The sequence below is a fragment of the Sciurus carolinensis genome, chromosome 6, assembly GCF_902686445.1.
Source record: "Sciurus carolinensis chromosome 6, mSciCar1.2, whole genome shotgun sequence".
NCBI classification, from domain to species: domain Eukaryota; kingdom Metazoa; phylum Chordata; class Mammalia; order Rodentia; family Sciuridae; genus Sciurus; species Sciurus carolinensis.
The window spans coordinates 156,387,533-156,404,620 of NC_062218.1; the positions used below are offsets into that span (position 1 = coordinate 156,387,533).

The 17,088-nt window shown below is 55.8% G+C and overlaps 1 protein-coding gene across 3 annotated transcripts in view; it reads right to left on the reverse strand.

Annotated features, from left to right (window-relative positions):
* The window catches only part of Slit3 (slit guidance ligand 3), a 579,498-nt gene that overhangs the window by 82,765 nt on the left and 479,645 nt on the right, over window positions 1-17,088 (reverse strand). For all 3 annotated transcript variants that reach the window (XR_007109040.1, XM_047554975.1, XM_047554973.1), the window contains exons 13-14: window positions 9,512-9,655; window positions 8,130-8,293 (exon numbers count right to left, since the gene is read on the reverse strand). Coding sequence is in view for 2 of the 3 variants with exons in the window: in XM_047554975.1 (XP_047410931.1) it covers window positions 8,130-8,293; window positions 9,512-9,655 (308 nt within the window). In the remaining variant the exon portion in view is untranslated. The remainder of the gene's footprint in view (window positions 1-8,129; window positions 8,294-9,511; window positions 9,656-17,088) is intronic.

Sequence of the window (17,088 nt, forward strand, 5' to 3'; positions counted from 1 at the left end):
TTGGCCAGGCCTTGCTATGAGTTAGCCTGAGTCTCTCGACAGGGGAAGTGCTCCTGCCTCGCCTGGGTTGGTATGAAGCTGAGCGCAAGGTCCGGGAAGTGGGGTCTCTCCAGGAAGGGCAGGTGGGGGTGGGTGCTTGTGATTCTACTTCAGCTCCCTCCTCTGCCACCCGCACGTCGGAGGCTACTAAAACATGGGTGGAGCTGATGGCACTAGCTGCCCCTTGACAAAAGCCAGGCAGTCTCCTTAGAGCTTGGGCGATTCCCTGGAAGCCCTGCAATGCCCTGAGGGCATCCATTTTATGGGCAAGGAGACTGAGGCCTACCGGGCGCTATGTGCATGGCAAAGGGGTGATACCAGGGAGGCAGCTGCCAGGGGCACGTAACTAGCACAGTGCGTTACCAGAGAAGTGTTTAGACCCAGACTTCATCCTGGGCCTCTGGGAACGATCACGCGGTCCGACGCGGCGGAGGGATTTCTCCGGCGGGCTACCGTCAGGCAGAAAGCAGCGGTCTCCCTCCCTCGGGGTTCCCGCCCTGTGCTAACTGCTGATGGGGAATGGGCGTGGGGGGTCTGCTTCTGAAGTGGCACTACCTCCCAAGCCAGGGAGTCGGGAAGCTGGCCACGTCCTCCTTTCCCTCTCCGCTTTCTCCCCACCCCGGGCTCCTGTGAATAGAATCCAGGCACGCAGCCTTACTGTTTGGGTGGCTTCCTGGCCCCATGTCTCACCCACATCTCCTGCCCCGGGCTTGCTGGCATTGGCCCCCTGAACACCCCCACCTGGACCATTTTCACCCCGACACATTGGTGTGCTGGGTTGGGTGAGTTCCATTTTGCAAACCCTGCCAGGTGACTTCCCGCTCTTGTTCCCTGCCGGTGGATCCGTGTGGCAATGGTGTGCAGGGGCGTTCTGCACACGTGCGTCTGTTTTCCCATCACAACGTGTCTGCAATGGGATCCTAGCAGAGCAGAGGATCCCTGCCTGCTGATCACAGGCAGAAAGACAGGAGGGGACGCAGTTTGCTCCTCAACACAGAGAGCCTGAAGACATGAATGGCTGGGGACAGCCGCCCGTTAAGTGCATTTTCGTTTTAATCAAGGTGCGAGCCGGCCGTGGTTAGCAGGAATCGCTCTCAGCGGTACAGTTAGATTATAACTGGCGGACCTCTGCAATGGAGCCGCTGACCCATTTTAATGAAATGATTTTGCAATTAGATTCGATGGACTAATGTGTTCTTTCCAGCATCCCCCCTGCTGTTTTTGTTATTGCCCTGGTTTGCAATAAGGAGGGGGTCAGAGAGCCATATTTTATGGGGGTGGGAGCCAGAAATGCTCATAAGGGCGTATGTAGATAACCGGGAAAGTTGGTTCCCCAGTCAGAGCCAGTCCGAAAGGCCACCTCCGTCCCTTCGTATTTCATCACCGAAACTACCCAGGGTTTCTCAGAGCCATTTGTTATGCCTAATGCTCATAACTACCCAAAAGTATTTTTAACTTTTCCAGAGCTTTAAAAGTCAATTTCAATCTCAATGCATATTTTTCACTGCCAGAAATACTTCGTAGGAGGGAACCAACGGAATCAGGCGGCTGCTTCTCATCTTTGGGGCGAGTTCAGGCAGGAGGGATCTCGGAGGACTGGGGCAGGGCCACACAACCCAACCCTGGCTGAAGTGCGCCTGGGGATGGCTGATGTCCCCTGCATTCTCCTGCTCCTGCTCCTCCCCTTAGGTGGGCAGCTCAAGACAAGACACTTGGTGGTGATCACAGAGAAGCTTTAATAGACGGGGTGGGGGGAGGCGGACGTTCACAGCAGGAGACTTTACTAGGAACCCCCGCCCGGCCACCTCCTGGGAGGAACCCATGTGACAGGTGAAGGGCCTGAGGACTGAGCAGTGACAGCTCCTGTGCTTTGGATGGGTTGGGCTGGGAGGGGGTCAGGGGCCAACACCAGACCCAGGTGGCTCTGCCATCAGCAGGCTACACCCTGTGTCGACCTTCAGGTTTGCTGATGGGAAGTCACCAGTACATCATTATCTGATCAGCAGGGATCTGCCAACTCCCGTGGCCAGAGCTCTCCTCTGTCTCCAGTGGCCCTAAGATCAGGGGGATGAGGAAAAGGGCAGGAAGAGGAAGTGGGCAGAGTGGACAGCCTGTCGGTAGCTGGGAGAGAAAGTGGCATGGACAGTGAAGGGCTGCGAGTGCCAATGGAGTGGGAGGAGCATCGCCAGGCACGCAGACGTCCACGCACAGCAGGGTCAGGGGACCCGACGCCCGTGGCCGGAAGACGCCACCTGGCTTAGCAGGAGTGTGGCCTGCAGCTGGGCAGTGAGTGTCCTAGCTGTCCCCGGGGGAGTCTAACAGGAGTGTACCCATGGGTGGAAGCAGAGAGAGATGCCATCGTGGGGAGCTCGGTGAGGGCACCATACGGACCCACCACAGAAGCCTGGCTCCTGGCATGGTGGGGCAGTGGCGGGGGACTCAGAATGGCCCCTCTGTAAGGGGGACAGGTGTCCCAGGCTTGAGGGTTTGCTGCATGCCCAGGGAGATCCCGGCGTGCTCCTGCGGGAAAGGGAGGGCCGTTCGATCCCTCCTTACTCAAGTGAGCGCTGAGAGCAGACGCGAGCTGGGCAGGGAAGTCTGCGAGGTCTCGACTCCCTAGAGTGGAGCCAGGGTCGCAGACGTTTTCCGATTCAAGGGAACGGGGATGTGCTCAGCCGGGAAGGCTGAGTGGCAAGGGGTAGAGCCCGGCCAGAGGGAGGCAGGTGCCCAGGGCCAGGCAGCCAGCTTCTCTGAGCAGCCTCACCTGAACAATGGACGTGAGGATGTAAACATTACAGGGCCTGGCCTACAGCAAGCTCTCGGTAGGTGTTAAGAATTCAGAGAGCTGGGCAGGACACCCCACTCCTCATCCACGGTTGGAACTGCTCTGGAGGGCAACCCGAGGGAGAGTAGAGGAGAGTGGCAGACCCTGAGGGGAGCTCAGAGCCCAGCTCCCGAACCTCAGCCAGGGTGAGGGTCCCCCCTTCGCTCCCTCTCATGGGAGCCAACACGGACTTGTGCAGGAACCAGCAACACACTCTTGTGTCACACGGGGTCAAGCGTGTGTCACGAAGACCCTGCTCTTCAGGCTCAGATTCAGCAGGTATCTGCACAGCTCACCTGGCCCCGAGGGAGTAGCAGGCGAGGACCCCAACATATGGGCATTAACTGTGCTTGAAGCTCAAGGAAACAGACAGGACTTGAGGTCTAATGGGGATCAGGGCCAAATTATTCATTAGGAGCCGAGTTAGGTTTAGAAAGAGCCATGGTGAAGTTCAAGGTCTCAGACTCATGCCAGCTGCACCCACTCAAAAGCTCACACTCATCTCATAGGAAGAAGATTCCAAGGGAGGTGGTGGTGAGGGTCACGGCAGGATGGCCTCCCCTTTGGGTCAGCTGCCACATGGGGAAATGACCCTGGGCTGGGACTCTCCCATGAACTACAGCTCAAACCTAGCTACTCCTCCTCAGCTGGCATCCACACTAGATTTGGGGGATGGTGACTTCATTGGGTAGAGGTATGGATGCAGATTGTGGTTTGGCCCTGTGGGCTTCTCCAGAACCATTTCACCCTGCATCCAAATCCTTGGGGTCTCCCACCCCCTCCCTTTTGAGTCAAGATGGGGACAGAGGGGTCTGGCAGGTGGTGGGCTGTGGAGTCCAGAGCAGAGGAGTGTCCGGCGGCGGTGGTGGCGGGCCATGCTGCAGGAGAGCGCGGTGCTTTCCGCGGTGCTTGACAGAACCATGTTCCGTTTCCATCGTTCCACCACATGGTTAGATCAAGCACAAAGGAAAGCCCCACGGCCACTGGTCAGAGTCAAGGTCAGGAAGCAGCACCAGAGAGAGACAGGAGCGCTCAGAGGAAGCAGCGTGGAGAAGCGGAAGCCAGAGCAGGCCCCCACCATGGTTAGTACCAGGAGCGGAGTTGACCGGAGCGCTTCCGAAGGCCCACTGCCCTCGCGCCCGCCCCAGGGGACACGCAGCCGGAAGGAGTCAACAGGTGGGAAGCCATCAGACACCTACTCAGAGGCATCGGGGCAGAAGGGACCTCTCCCCAGGGGCCTGGAGAACATCCGGATGGCTGTGGTCACACTGTGGGCCTGAGCGGAGCCCCTGGACTTGATTCCGCATCTCACTGTTTGATCCGATAAGAATCAAACTTCGGAGAGCTTGGCAACTCAGGGCCAATCCCGCCGGCTGAGCGGTTGCCATCCGCCTGTCTATCCCCTTAAACAGGGAGACATCCACAGGTCCTGAGGGCCTAGCAAAGGGGATGCTCTTCTGTAGGAAGAAGCTCCATGGCATTCCAAAACTCAGGAGTCTCCTCAACATTCCTCAGGGTCCCCAGAAGCCCTGGGGCTGACAGCTGTCCATTCCACACCACCGGAGGTTTGGCAGGGGAGGTACATGCTATCAAAGCAGACACATCCTCCTACCCAGAGAGGAAGGCGGGGAAGCCGAGGGGGCCTTGGATTTGGGACCAAGAAAACTACAATCACCATCGTCTCAGGCGCCAACTGTCACAGAGAGAGTGGCTGGTAAGTGGAGGGTGGCTCCCGACAAAGGGGCGTCTCAGGAAGGACGGGGAACCAGTCACCCAGCTGGAGGGCGAGGCACCTTATTCTAGGGTCCTGTTAGACTCCCTGATCTCCTCCTTGGCTAGGAGTCATGGGGGTGCTGAGGAGGACTCACTGCAATGATCCTGGATGCCAAGGATCCGGGCCAGGGTGCCCAGTCTACATATCCCCACCTGTGACAGATCAGGGGACCTTCTCATAAGCCTGCTGACTCGGGACTTCCCCACTGGACTGGAGGTGTGTGAACACGGGTGAGACAGTGCCCCACCCTGCCTGACCTCGGGCAGGAGGAAGAGGTCACTGTGCCTCCACAGTGTTTCTGGGACTGGGTTTATCGGCAGGCTATTCTCAGCACCTTGATGGTGCATAGGTTGTCTGCGACGGCGGGCCAGTTAGAAAGAGGCCACCCAGTCGCAGCCAGCCCCCGCCTTCTGAGCCCTTGCGTCTGTGGTCTGGACTCACTCCACGCTGACACCCACAGCGTAGGCTTCATGGACACTCTGCTTCCCAGGTTTTGTCTTGGAGTTTGTTCAGCACCCAACCAGGGAAATCCTTCCCTTTCATGCAACCCAGCCCTAAGATCTCCCTTTCTTTGTCTTTTACTTCCTCCTCCAAAAGGATACAAAGGGACCTGGATACGAAGGGACCTGGATACGAAGGGACCTGGAAGTCCACTATCAAGAGTCTCCATAGCATATTAGAGTCCTGGGTTTCAGACCTTGCCCTGAAGATAATACCCTTGACAGGGCTTTTATGCTGTGTGGGCCCCAATTTCTTCACCTTTAGAACAGACTGGATGTTCCCTGAGGTCTCTAAGATGTCTTGCTCTTTACCTCTCTGGGACACAAACCCCACGCTCTGTGCTTTCTCTCTCTGCCTCTCGGAGCTGGAGATGGAACCCAGGGCCTCACATCAAGGCAAGCACTCCGCGGGAGCCACACCCCTGCCTGCACTTTCCATCCCGAGAGCCTCTTCTCACACAAGGTGGGAGGAAGACAGACAGCTCCTTCAGTGAGCGAGCGCTCCCAGGATGGGCCGGGGTCCTGCCGCCAGATGGTGCCTGTGCCGGAGGACTTAATCTGACAGTCCCATCGTCCCAGCGCCAGCACCCACCCCTCAGCTGATCTACTGCCCAGGGCGAAGGATGCAGCTGATAGAGAGGCAGAGCCAAGCAGCTGGGAAACCAGACGCCCTGCTAAGGAGGGCTTCACGTGCAGCAGGAGCAGCCCTCAAATTGGCTGCTAATCACATCAGCTGTCTTTCCAAGGGGGTGCTTTTAGGGAAAAGTAAAATGCAGAGTTATTATCTGTCAACTCCACTATGTGTCACCTGCCCCCCTTCCTTCTGCTGGAGCTTCCTGGAAACACAGAGCTTTAGGTCCATGGTTTCTGCATCCCCCAGGGCCAGGCAGGTCTGGGTCCTGGTGTTTCTCAAAGCCAAGGCCCTTGGAGCTCAGTAGCAGCTCTCGCTACCTCCTCTCTGCAGCTACATAACATGAAAGCACACAGAATGCCAGACATCTAGCTCATGACAGCTACAAACATCTCTACCTGCATAGTATTGTTTGTTTTTTAAAATAATAATATATTAGTCAAGATCAACCAAGAACCCTGCCCCTTCTCCCTGTCTGTGTCTGCTTTGTTTAGCCACCCCCACCCCACACAGGAAAGGAGCCAGGACCCTGCAAAGCATAGGCAGGAAGGCAGAAGGTGGGTGGACACAGAGCTGGGGTGAGCCTCATTGTGTCTACGTCTCCTTTCTTCCTCCCTGGTTCTTTCTGTACCTGCCACCCCTACCCGACCATCCCTGATCCCAGCCCACAGCCACTCCCGGGCCATTCTCAAGGTTGTGGAAGGGACCATCCTCAGACCCTGGGCTGACTCAGCCCTGCCACCCAGGGCTTGACGTCAGTCTGAGGGCTCTGACATGGACAGGACCCTCATGAGACCGAGGTTGGCAGGTGGTACCCTGCCTGCTCCTGACTCTTCAGGTCTCTTTTCTTGGCTACTAATAATTGGCCAAGCCAGTTAACTAGGCCCTGGGAAGGTGGGGACAGGAATAGAAGGAGGAAGTATGGCAAAGGTCATGGGAAGGGACCAGCTGACCGCTCTGTGCTCAGAAGTTTCCTTCCCAGGGATGCTGCTGGGCCCAGAAAAGAACCTAAGAATAGTGTTCAGAACCTAAGAACCTAAGAATGTTCCTTCTGTCTCAGACGCTGCAGGCCAAGGAAGAGCCAGCAGATCTTGGGTACATACACTGCTACCTCCATGGTGGCCGACTGTGACTTGCCCTGGGGTCCCTTCACTCTGAGCCCTTGATACCTCTTGTCCTGGAACAGGGCGCTGCCTGCTGCTTGGCAGAGGCAAATCCAACATGGCGTTCCTCAGCGATGGAAGGTCCATCTAGTAGCTTACGCCATTATTCTGAGGAAGGCACACTGGCCAACGCTTCACACTGCCACCCAGTCCCTGTGGTCTCCAGACCCTCTCGAGGCATTTACTTCTAAGAAAAGTAAAATCAAAAAGCTCAAGTTCACTACCCTGCAGACTGGGATTATGGAATTTGACTCTAAGAACCAGAGCGTGGCGCAGGAAGCAGCTGGCCTGCCGGTCGTCTCCGCTGATGGTTCCCACACAGGCACCTCCCTGGGAAAACTCACACGCAGAAGGTGCTGGGCAGGGGGAGAAGCAGGGCTCTTGCCGAGGCCCCGCGTGCGCACCAGCCTGACTCAGCACCTCGAGCTGTCAGTCTCTCACCCCGGGAGCACAAGGCCGGGCGGCGATGTTTTCTCGTTGAAAAGAACATCAGCGCTAGGCATTGTTAACCGCCTGCCCACTTAATTCTCAAGGAGAGCTACATCTCTTTCCAAGATGGGCTAAGGAGGCCCTGTCATTGGTCCCTGTCCTTCCTGGGTGCAGAGGGGAGGAGATTTCGAGAATGCTTGGCCTGAGGGAGCAGGCGGTGCTTCTTCCCAGACTCTGCTGTCCTTTCCATCAGCAGGGCCAGCTGTCTGGTTGCAATAGACAGCAAAACTGGTTCTGAAACCTGAAATGTGCTGCGGTCGAAGGGCTGTACCCAAGCCCGTCTTCCAGGGGACTTGGATCACGAGACAGCCTGCGGCCTGGCCTGGGCTACATCCATTTTGCCGTCTGCCATTTGGGGAGCACGCTTTGGGGACTGAAAACGAACGTTAGCCTCCTTTCAAGGACACATGTGCCAAGGCCATCCTGTCCCCTGGCTTTGCCTAGCTCTGAGGCTGTGAGGTGGCCTGGGTTCTGTCTCCCCTGAAGCTGCCTCTCCCTCCCCGTGCTTCGATTGTGTGTGTGTGTTTTATTTTAAATCCATAAGGTAATTGGTTTTCAGCAGGCTAACTGAATTTCCCCAATTTAATTTGCAAAGATGCTCCCCAGGAGCCATTACCGCGCTCGCTGTCCTCCAGATTGGATTACTGGCCTCTCAGGGGCTGCTGCATTCGGAGTCAGAAAGCGGGGCCCAGCCCCGTAACCTGATTACCTGAGCAGCGGAACTTCTTGCTCTTGGTCTGGCCGATGCGCTTGTTGGCCAGCCGGCGCGGGCTGCTGCAGCGGGCCCCGCTCGTCTCGATGGGGTTGTCCTGGAGGTACTCGGCCAGCCACTTCAAGTGGCAGTCGCACACAAACGGGTTTTGGGCTAAGTGGCTGCAACAGGGACGGGGCTGTTAATCGAGAGTGGCCTGTGGCGCCTCTCTGCCCCACCACCCTGCCTGGCACTGGGCTCTGGCAACCCGTGCGGGCCCGTCCGTCATGGCCCCAGGAGGCCTGGGGTGCTGCTTTCAGACAGACTCAGAGAGCGGACCTGAGGCCGGCTGTCTGCCAAAGCCAGGCGCAGATGCAGCTGGCATCTGGTCTGGGGACTCAACCCCCAGCTCTCCCCGCTTGGGGGCAGGACCTGCCACCGCGCCTCTCGGCTCTCGCCCACGCCGATTCAGGCGGGAAGCAAGTCGCAAGCTTTAGACTTTACGCCTGGGCAGAATGCGTTTTATTTCTCCAAGCTTGGTGATACCAGGCTCGTAAAGCAGCTGGCGTGGCGACTGGCATATGGTGGTTGTTCCAGATATAGCAGCGGGTATTGTTATTATCCTTATCATCACGGGAGTACCGGGGGCCTTGCCTCCCTGGCTCAGGGGGAGAAACTCTGCAGAGTGCTGAACAGAGCTTGGCACCTGGTTGGTATTCAGCAGACAGCAGCTGCTTTGCCCTAGATGGGTTCTGTCTCTAACTATGGGGTAAAGTGTGCCAGGAAACTTACAGGGTCTTCAGGAGCCCCGGGCTGGAGCTGGGGTCCAAGCCCGAAGCTGCAGCCCTTAAAAACATGGACTGAGATCTGGACTCCGTGTGATCTCACTTGCAATATTTATATATGTCTGTGTGCTTAGGAATGAGGATGTACTTCCCAGTGGGGGAGAAGTGTTCCCAGAGTCTGTATGAGACACTTGGCTTGGTAGGTTTTTGTTGGTGGGCGGAAATGAGTCATCAGCAGGGATGACACCTGCTCAGAACACAGCAGCTGTGCTCAGGAGCTTCTCTGCCTGGATTCAAATTCTGCCTCCAAACTAGCTGTGTGACCTTGAGCAAATTACTTAACATCTCTGTGCCTTCATTTTCTCACAGATAAACGGAGGATAATAAAAGCTTCCGCACCCCAGGGTTGCTGTGAGGCAGGAATGTCTTTAAACAGGGCAGGTGTCAGGGTGGTGATGAGCCCTGCCTAAGTGCTCAGCATGGCAGCTCCTTGTTCTCATGGGTCCACTCTCACTGCGAGGGTTGGCGATCCCCCTGCACGTGCTGCTTGCCTTCGCTTGGGTGTTCTCTGCCACTGGGCGTCTGGGTGGCCAGCTGCCTGGGCAGCATACTCACAGTGTCTGGATGGACTGCAGAGGCGCGAAGAGCCCCTTGCTGATGGTCTGCAGCTTGTTGTCGTAGAGGGAGAGCAGGTTTAGGTTCTGCAGGTCCTGGAAGGTGTTCACCCGCAGGCAGTTGATCTTGTTGGCATTGAGGAGGCTGCAAGCAGGAGAGGCTGGTGAGTCGCCAACCTGTGATTATCAGCAGCGCACAGCTGCGCCTGCAGGGGATGGGCTGCAGAGTGGCCGCCGCTCACCCTGCAGCCTTGGGCTCCCGCCGCGGCGCAGGGCCAGTGGGGAAGGGCTGCACCCCGGCCACCCTCCTCTGAGCACGGCTGGGCACTTGCACAGCCCCCCCGGAACCTGTGTCACACACTGCTGCCACCTGGCACCGTCCCTTTACTGCAGCGTTGCAGGGAGATCTGAAACACACCCCTGCCTTGAACTTCCTGCTTTACAATCCAAAGCTTCCAGGAATTGGACAAGAAGAAAAAAACCATAACCATTTGGCATTCCTGCTTGAAAACCTGAGCTGCCAGAGAACTCCTCGGAGTTCTTTTGGAGCATTGATCCACTGGAAATCTGATGAGAGTCACGGGTCATCCCACCAGAAAACTGCAGCCACGTGCAGCCACAGGCACACCCACGCTTCTCTCTCGCACACGGAGGACGGGCGGAAGCAGCCTGCCTGGTTGGACCCCCACCCTCACAGCACACCCTCCCGCTCACCTCCCCTCGGTTCCACTGCCTGCTTCCTTCCTGTTCCTGGGACACCATGAGGGTCCTTCCACCCTCTTCCAGCGAGCCTGACTTCTCTTCCGCCTTTTGCATCTCAGTTCAAATGTCCCCTCCTCAGAGAGGCTGGGCCGACCGTCTCATCCTCACGGGCCCGGGACCCCGGGGGCTGCCTCTCATAGCCCCTTGGCACACGTCTCGACTTGTGATTTTAGGATAATTTGTTTTCTTGCTTATTATTTGCCTCCAGCATAAGACCGTCTGCCCCACCATGGCAGTGAACATCTATTTTAATTTTCCCTTTATTATTAGTGTTTATTCTTTACTAAGGACACACCCAACTCCAGTGCAACTTTGGGGGGTGTCCCTCCTCTATAGTGGCACCGGTTCCCCTGGGACCAGCTTTCCCTGCACTGGGGACCCACGGTGCTTTCAGCTCTTCAGATCCTTCCCTCCATGCCCCCAAGTCTCATGGGAAGCCTCCTTCTGGGTGAGACCCTGGTCCTGCAGGTGCCATAGGGGAGATCCAGGTGCACCTGGTGAGCCAAATGAATTGGAGTGCTAAACGTCCCTCCGATCCTAGACTGCCTGCGCTGCCCTTGAAGCCAGTGTCGGATCGTCTCTCTCTCCCTTCTGAATGACAGTGGCATGGAGGGAGAAGGAAGCCAACCCAAGAGCAAAAGCGGTGAATTTTTAAAATTTCGATGTTCAGGGTTGGCTCAGAGCCTTCCTAGTGGGGAGGGACCCTGTGATTCCTAATGGGCCAGCTTGCCTCAGGAGTCCCTGGCCACCAGAACCCAGGGGACGTGCCCTGGCAAGGGTGGGGCTGCCCTGGGAGCTAAGCCATCCGTGCCACGGCTCCCAGGGGCTCCTGTGCAGGAAGCAGGCAGCTGCCATGGGGACAAGTGGAAGAACTGCCTGTTTAATCTGGCTAATAATGGGCAAAGTCCCTGGGGTCCGCACAGATGTCCTCCTGCCTTGCAGGGGAAAAAGCTCACATTTCCAGAACAGTCTGTCGTCCCCTTACCCTAACGTTCTCCCAGTAACCTGGGCAGATGGGTAGAACTACCCTGGCAAGTTCCAGGTGAGGAAACTGGAGCTGAGAGGCTGCCCGGGTCGTTCAAGGTCGCGGTGCTTCGGACAGCCTGCTGGCGGCGGTGATGATAACGCAGGTCTCCGGAGGGTTCTCTCTTTTTCCTACAATGCCTCATCCACCCGGCCCATCTGTCTCCCCCTTTGCAGCATCTTCCCCAAGAATGTGCTGTGCTTTGTGTATTGAATTGTAGTCAAGGTCATTCCATCTTGGGGGCGTTTGAAGGAGGATGCTGGGGAGCAGAGACACAGGGAAGGAGGCAGAAGACCCACCGGGCCCAGCGCCCGTCAGGAGAGTGCCCTTCACACACACAATTTTTGGTTTCGTTTGTTTAGGGAAAAAAAAGTAGGTGGTAAACGATTTGTTCCAAATCTGAACACTAAGGGCCTTCCTTCTACGTGCAGCACCTTGCCAGGAGGTGTTGAACCGCTGAGTAAGGAGACCAGGCTAGCTCCTCCGGTGGCCTGGGATAGCCCTCCTTGCACCATATGCAACATATGCAAATCTATTTAGAACTTGGCCTTTCCTGGGTTTTAAAAGTTGGAAAATTTCATGCAAAACACACTCACAGACACACACCCCAGATTTCTATTTTCTCTTGAAAACATTTTCCAGAAGCTCCTGCAATGTGTCCACTGGGGCAGGTGTGCATGGCCGCCCCCGTGGAAGGGACACAGGCCCTGCCTGCCCAGTCCACACTACTGCCTGCCGAGACCCTCACTAGTTTACTTCACCTTCTGGCCTGAATAGGCATCAAGATTTGCGCCTCAGTACAGATTCATGAGCCCACGGCAGTACCTGGTCCCAGGGGGTGTTGAACCACAGGGCAGAGAAGTGACAAGGCTGGACTGCCCTGAATGTCTGTCCAAACTGAATTCTGCCCTGCAAGCTCCTCAGCCCTCAGGTCTGTCCAGGCTTCCCAATCTCGTCCCTGTGCTGCTTCGTTCCCTTCCGCTCCCAGGTCTCCAGCCATGGGACGTTACTTCAAAGATGCAAGACATCAAAAGAACCCGGGCTGGAAGAATTTCTAGGCAAAGAAAGGACAAGGTGCAGAGCTCACAAAGCAGAGAGCAAACGAAGACAGAAAAGGGCACCGTCTCCTGGTCACTCATTCTCTCCCAGGCTGCCTGGCTCCCTCGGGTGAGACGCGTGGGTGTAGGCAGAGATAAAATTAAGCTGCTTATCGGGAATTAGATGCTGAGGACAGCCTCGCTGATCCCCAGCATCAGCAAGATCTAACAGCCTGTCCCTCTGCCCTCTCTGGTGTGAGAAAGCTGGCAGCCACTCAACTCGGGCCACCCTCCGTGCAGGCTGAGCTATGGTACATGGACGAGAGCCGGGGTGGGGGCATTTATGAAGCTCTGAGCTATGGAGCAAATAGAAGCACACAGACTGTGTAGCCCTTGTCCAGAATGCTTGGGGCCAGAAGTGTTCAGAGTCTGAGAGGTTTTTCTCCAGATTTTGGAATATTTGCATAAATCATAAGAGAGATCTTGGGGTCTAAAGTCGAGCACAAAACTCACTGACGTTTCACGGGTGCCCTTTGCAGAGAGCCTGAAGGTAACTTTGTGTGGTATTTTTAGTGCTCCACTGGATCGACTTGAGGTCTGGTGTGGAATTTTCCACTTGTGGTGTCATGTCAGGGATCCAAAGGTTCTGATTTTGGAGCATTTTGGCTTTTGGAATTGGGACGTTCAATCTGCATTTGGAACGTGTATTCCCTTGGCAGGAAATGTCGAACCGTTCGGCAGTTCTTCAGGTCCTCCCTCTTTGTCTGGGGGATGGGTTCTTCTTTGGAACAGGATGCTTGGGACACTCAGGATGCCCTGGGATGCTCTATCTGTCCTGGCTCTCCCCTGTGCGGAGCAGAGCTGGAATGTGGAATGATGATAATGATGCAGAGTAATCTCTAGAGTCCACATCCAGTCCACAGTCCTGCATTTTCCAAAGCACTCTCTGTGAACCATTTTATTGAACCCTCATGACAGCACTATGATTATCTTCATTTTTCTGATGAGGATGCTGGGGGTCAGAGTGGCGACAGACTCCATCAAGGTCACCCCGCAGTAAGTGAAGCTCCAGCCTGGTGCACGTGGAAGCTCATCTCTAATCCACCACCTGACAGTCCCATGTTCTCCTTTCCATGTTCTCTGTCCCTGGGGGCGTCTGCTTTGCTGGTCTTGAGATGCACCTGGCATGATTCAGGAGGATGAAGGTCTGTCAGGTCTGGAAGATTCTGCCTCTTGGGAATACAAAGGCATCAGAAGTCTGGCTGACTCTCAGGAAGGAGTCTCAGCTTGGGCTGGTCACCAAGCTGCCATTGACACAAGGAGCAGGTTCTTTGTCGAGTGTCTTACATTCTTGAGGCAGGGCTTCTACTTTCGGGATCGCTAAGTGCCATCGTGGGAACAGGTCTGCTCGGCTCTGTCTCCCCATACCCTGGATTTTTACTGTACTCTGGGCAAGCCAGGAGACCAGAATGAGGCACAGACAGCAGCACCCTTCACCCAGGAGGGCACAGTCCCGCTGGCCTCGTCCCAGAGGCTGCCTGGTGTCCAAATGGGGAACATCAACACCCGTAGGTATCAGCCTGATCTGCCGGAGTCCATTGAGTTTCTGTGGGGTGTATCGTGCTTACAGACAACTCTCTAGAAGCAGAGTTAACTGTCTTTTGGGGCCATCTGTTCCCAGACCTATCTCCCAAAGGAACCTTAGAGGTCATATAAATAAAAAGAGGGAGAGGCTGAGATGATCAGGCGGGGTGAACAGCAGAGGCACCTGACCTGAAAGCTAACACGGTTAAGCACTTGGAAGGTCAGGCACTGCCCTGTATGAATCCCGTGAAGCCCCCACAGCCCTAGGTGGTGAATGCTACCTCCATTTGACAGATGACACTTCTAGGACTCAGAGAGCCTAAATAAGTGCAGGGTCCCATATCTGCACGTGGTGAGTTAACACCCACGCTGTTTCACGCCAACCACTGTGAAACCCTATCCCAGCCCCTCCCTCTCAGGACGGGACTGTGGGAGCCACCTCATGTTATGGGTGGAGGTGAGGCAACGTCTTTGTGGCTCCTCCCATCAACTCAGAGAACAAGAAGGGCCAAGCTCGCAACAGGAAGTGAAGGAGGGCGGTGTTGAGAGTCGGAGGAGGATGCCTCCCTTCTGGGTGCATTTCTGGGTCAGCTCTGAGCCCGTGGCCACCCCTCTTCCCAGAGCACTTTCGGCTTCCACGTAAATGCTCCGTGTCAGGAGCTGTCGGCACATGGCCCCTTGACCAGCCACCCAGCCGAGCTGCGAGAGCACGGCCTTAGCAGGGAAGAGCAGGGCAGGGCAGCCCCGGAGATGCGCAAAGCGGGAGATGGAGAGGGCCGAGGAAATGCCCGGAGGCTGGGCTGGGCAGGGCGCTGGTGACTCCAGTCCTGCTCGGGGAGTGACTGAGCTGGTCAGAAAAAGCTGATTACTAGTCACAGCCTTCAGCTTCCCACTCAGGGCCCAGGAGGAGATGGACGGTAGGGGGAAGGAGCCATTCGGATCTGTAAAACGTGTGCGTTGGGACCGGGCTCTTCTCAGAGACTGAAGGGCAGAGTGTGGCTCGCTCCCAGCCCAGCCTCAGTAAAGACGCCTCTGTGCTCACAGGCCTTCGCTGCAGGGTTTGAAAAGTACAACATCTGGAGTCAGGTCGAATGAGGGGTGGCGTTAAGTCACCCGGCAGCTACAGCCATCCACGTGTGGAATGGTGGCCCAAAGCTATCGTTCCGGGCGGTGTTCACATTCTCCACACCTGCTGTGGGTCTGTGGCACTCGCTGCTGATGTTACTCTCCCTCTTCATACAGCGTTTGTCTGAAGATGCCAAGAGCTTATTCCAAACTCTGCAGTGCAAGGTCTTCTCAGGAAATCGGTGCCAAGAAAGAGTGCATAGACCCCTTCCAGGGAGGGGCTGAGGCTATTCCAGCAGAGCTCCTGGAAGGCAGGCCCGGGCTCCTGCCAAGGGAAAGCTTTGTGGACCTACTTGTCTGAAACGAGGCTGGGCGTGGGGTTCCGTTTCTTAGACGCTGGGATGCAGGTATGTGGGGAACGTGGAGCACACCGCCTTCTGGCCTCTGCCTTTCTCTGGCTCCTCCGGTGGGAGAGTCATGTTTAAAGACTAGGTTAAGTCTTTCCTTATTAAGAAAAAAGTTCTCTGGGTGTCTCTTACACCAGCTCACGTGGTGTGAAGTATCGGTGCTGACGCTGGCTCCTCTGGCCTCCTGACCATGTGGCAGGGGTGGAGCCGGCCCTTCTTAGGGATGAGCTGTCCCTCCTGCGTTTTCTCTAGAACTAGCCCTCTGCCATCCCACATTTCTTTATCCTTTAAATGTACTAAGGACCACCGGCTGACCTTAGAACATTGTTCTTGTCCTTCTACGAAATATGGGGATTTGTTTCCACCTTCAGCGACTCACTGGGCATGGGGAGGGACTCGGTGATGCCCGGAGTTCTCATGTCTACTGCTCTGACCCTGACCAGAACCTTCTCTTGCTGTGAAGGGGTGGGTGCTCTGGACCACTCATGAGAGGCAACAGGAGGAGCTCTCCAAATCCCGATAAGGGGTTGACATGACTCCTCCCTTCTGTCTTGATGATGACTGCACTCTATTATGGGCTGTGGGTTGTCATGGTGATTCCTGATGCGATGGAGACAGCAAAGCCATTGGATGGCCTGTCTGAAGAACAGGACTTCCTTCTATTTCAGGGACAGAGGAGGGCACTAGGAGCAGGGACCCAGCAATGGAGTTTTCCTGAGGGAAACAGGAGGGCTGGGATTCCAAGAGCTCAGAAAGGGAGAGCTGCCAACTAACCATCTGGAGCCCAAGTGGCCTTGCCCGTTGTGGCTGGGTTGGTTCCCCTGATCCACAATAGCCATGAGGGTGGTCACCTCCCTGATTGCCACTTGCTTCCTAATGAGTCCTTTAAGGGGGCAAGCCATTCACTCGATGACCACGCATGGAACCATAACAGAAGTTAGGTCTTCCTGGGCATTTCCTCAGAAAACACCAGGCTCACAAGAGAGGAGAAGCCCTTTCTCAGGGACACGTCACCAGTGGGTCTGTTTCCACTGCAGGAGGAACCCTCAGTTTCCCCATCTGTAAAATGGGGCTTTTGTTAATGCCTTCCTCTTAGCATTGTTGTAAAGATTAAATAAGGTAATGGGTTTGAAATTGTTTAGCACAGGTCCTGGAGCATACCAGGAATTCAATGACTGCTTGCTCCTACGATTGGGAGCAGGAGTAAGTAGTTCATGTGAAACAGCTGGTGAGGAAAAATGAGCTATATGGAGTGAAGTTGTGCTCACTGCTCTGGAATTGGCACGTTGCTTGGCAAACTCCAAGAGCCTCAAACAGTTTTGTTTTGTCTGCCTTCCAAGAAAATTGAACAACAGGTGCCTGGTTGCCTTAACTTATTCCAGCCTAAAGACAGCCTGGCTCAGTTTAAAACCTCCTGGGGAGGTGGGAAGCTTCCACCTCAGTGGCTGCCCTCCCTACTTGGTCACTGCCCTGTGCACACCGTGCAATCAGTGAGCACTAAACGAACACTCTGTATTCCCTGGGGGAAGCCGTGACAGCACATAGGAGGAAATGATGGCTCAGTGACGTGCTGACCACTTTTCCTGCTTTGGGCCTGGTTCTGGCCTCTGACCTGTGAGGTCAGGGACCTGAGGACATGCCAGCTTGCCGCCCACCCAAGGTCACCATCTCCACAGATGTCCCAGGAGCCCAGGGGCCT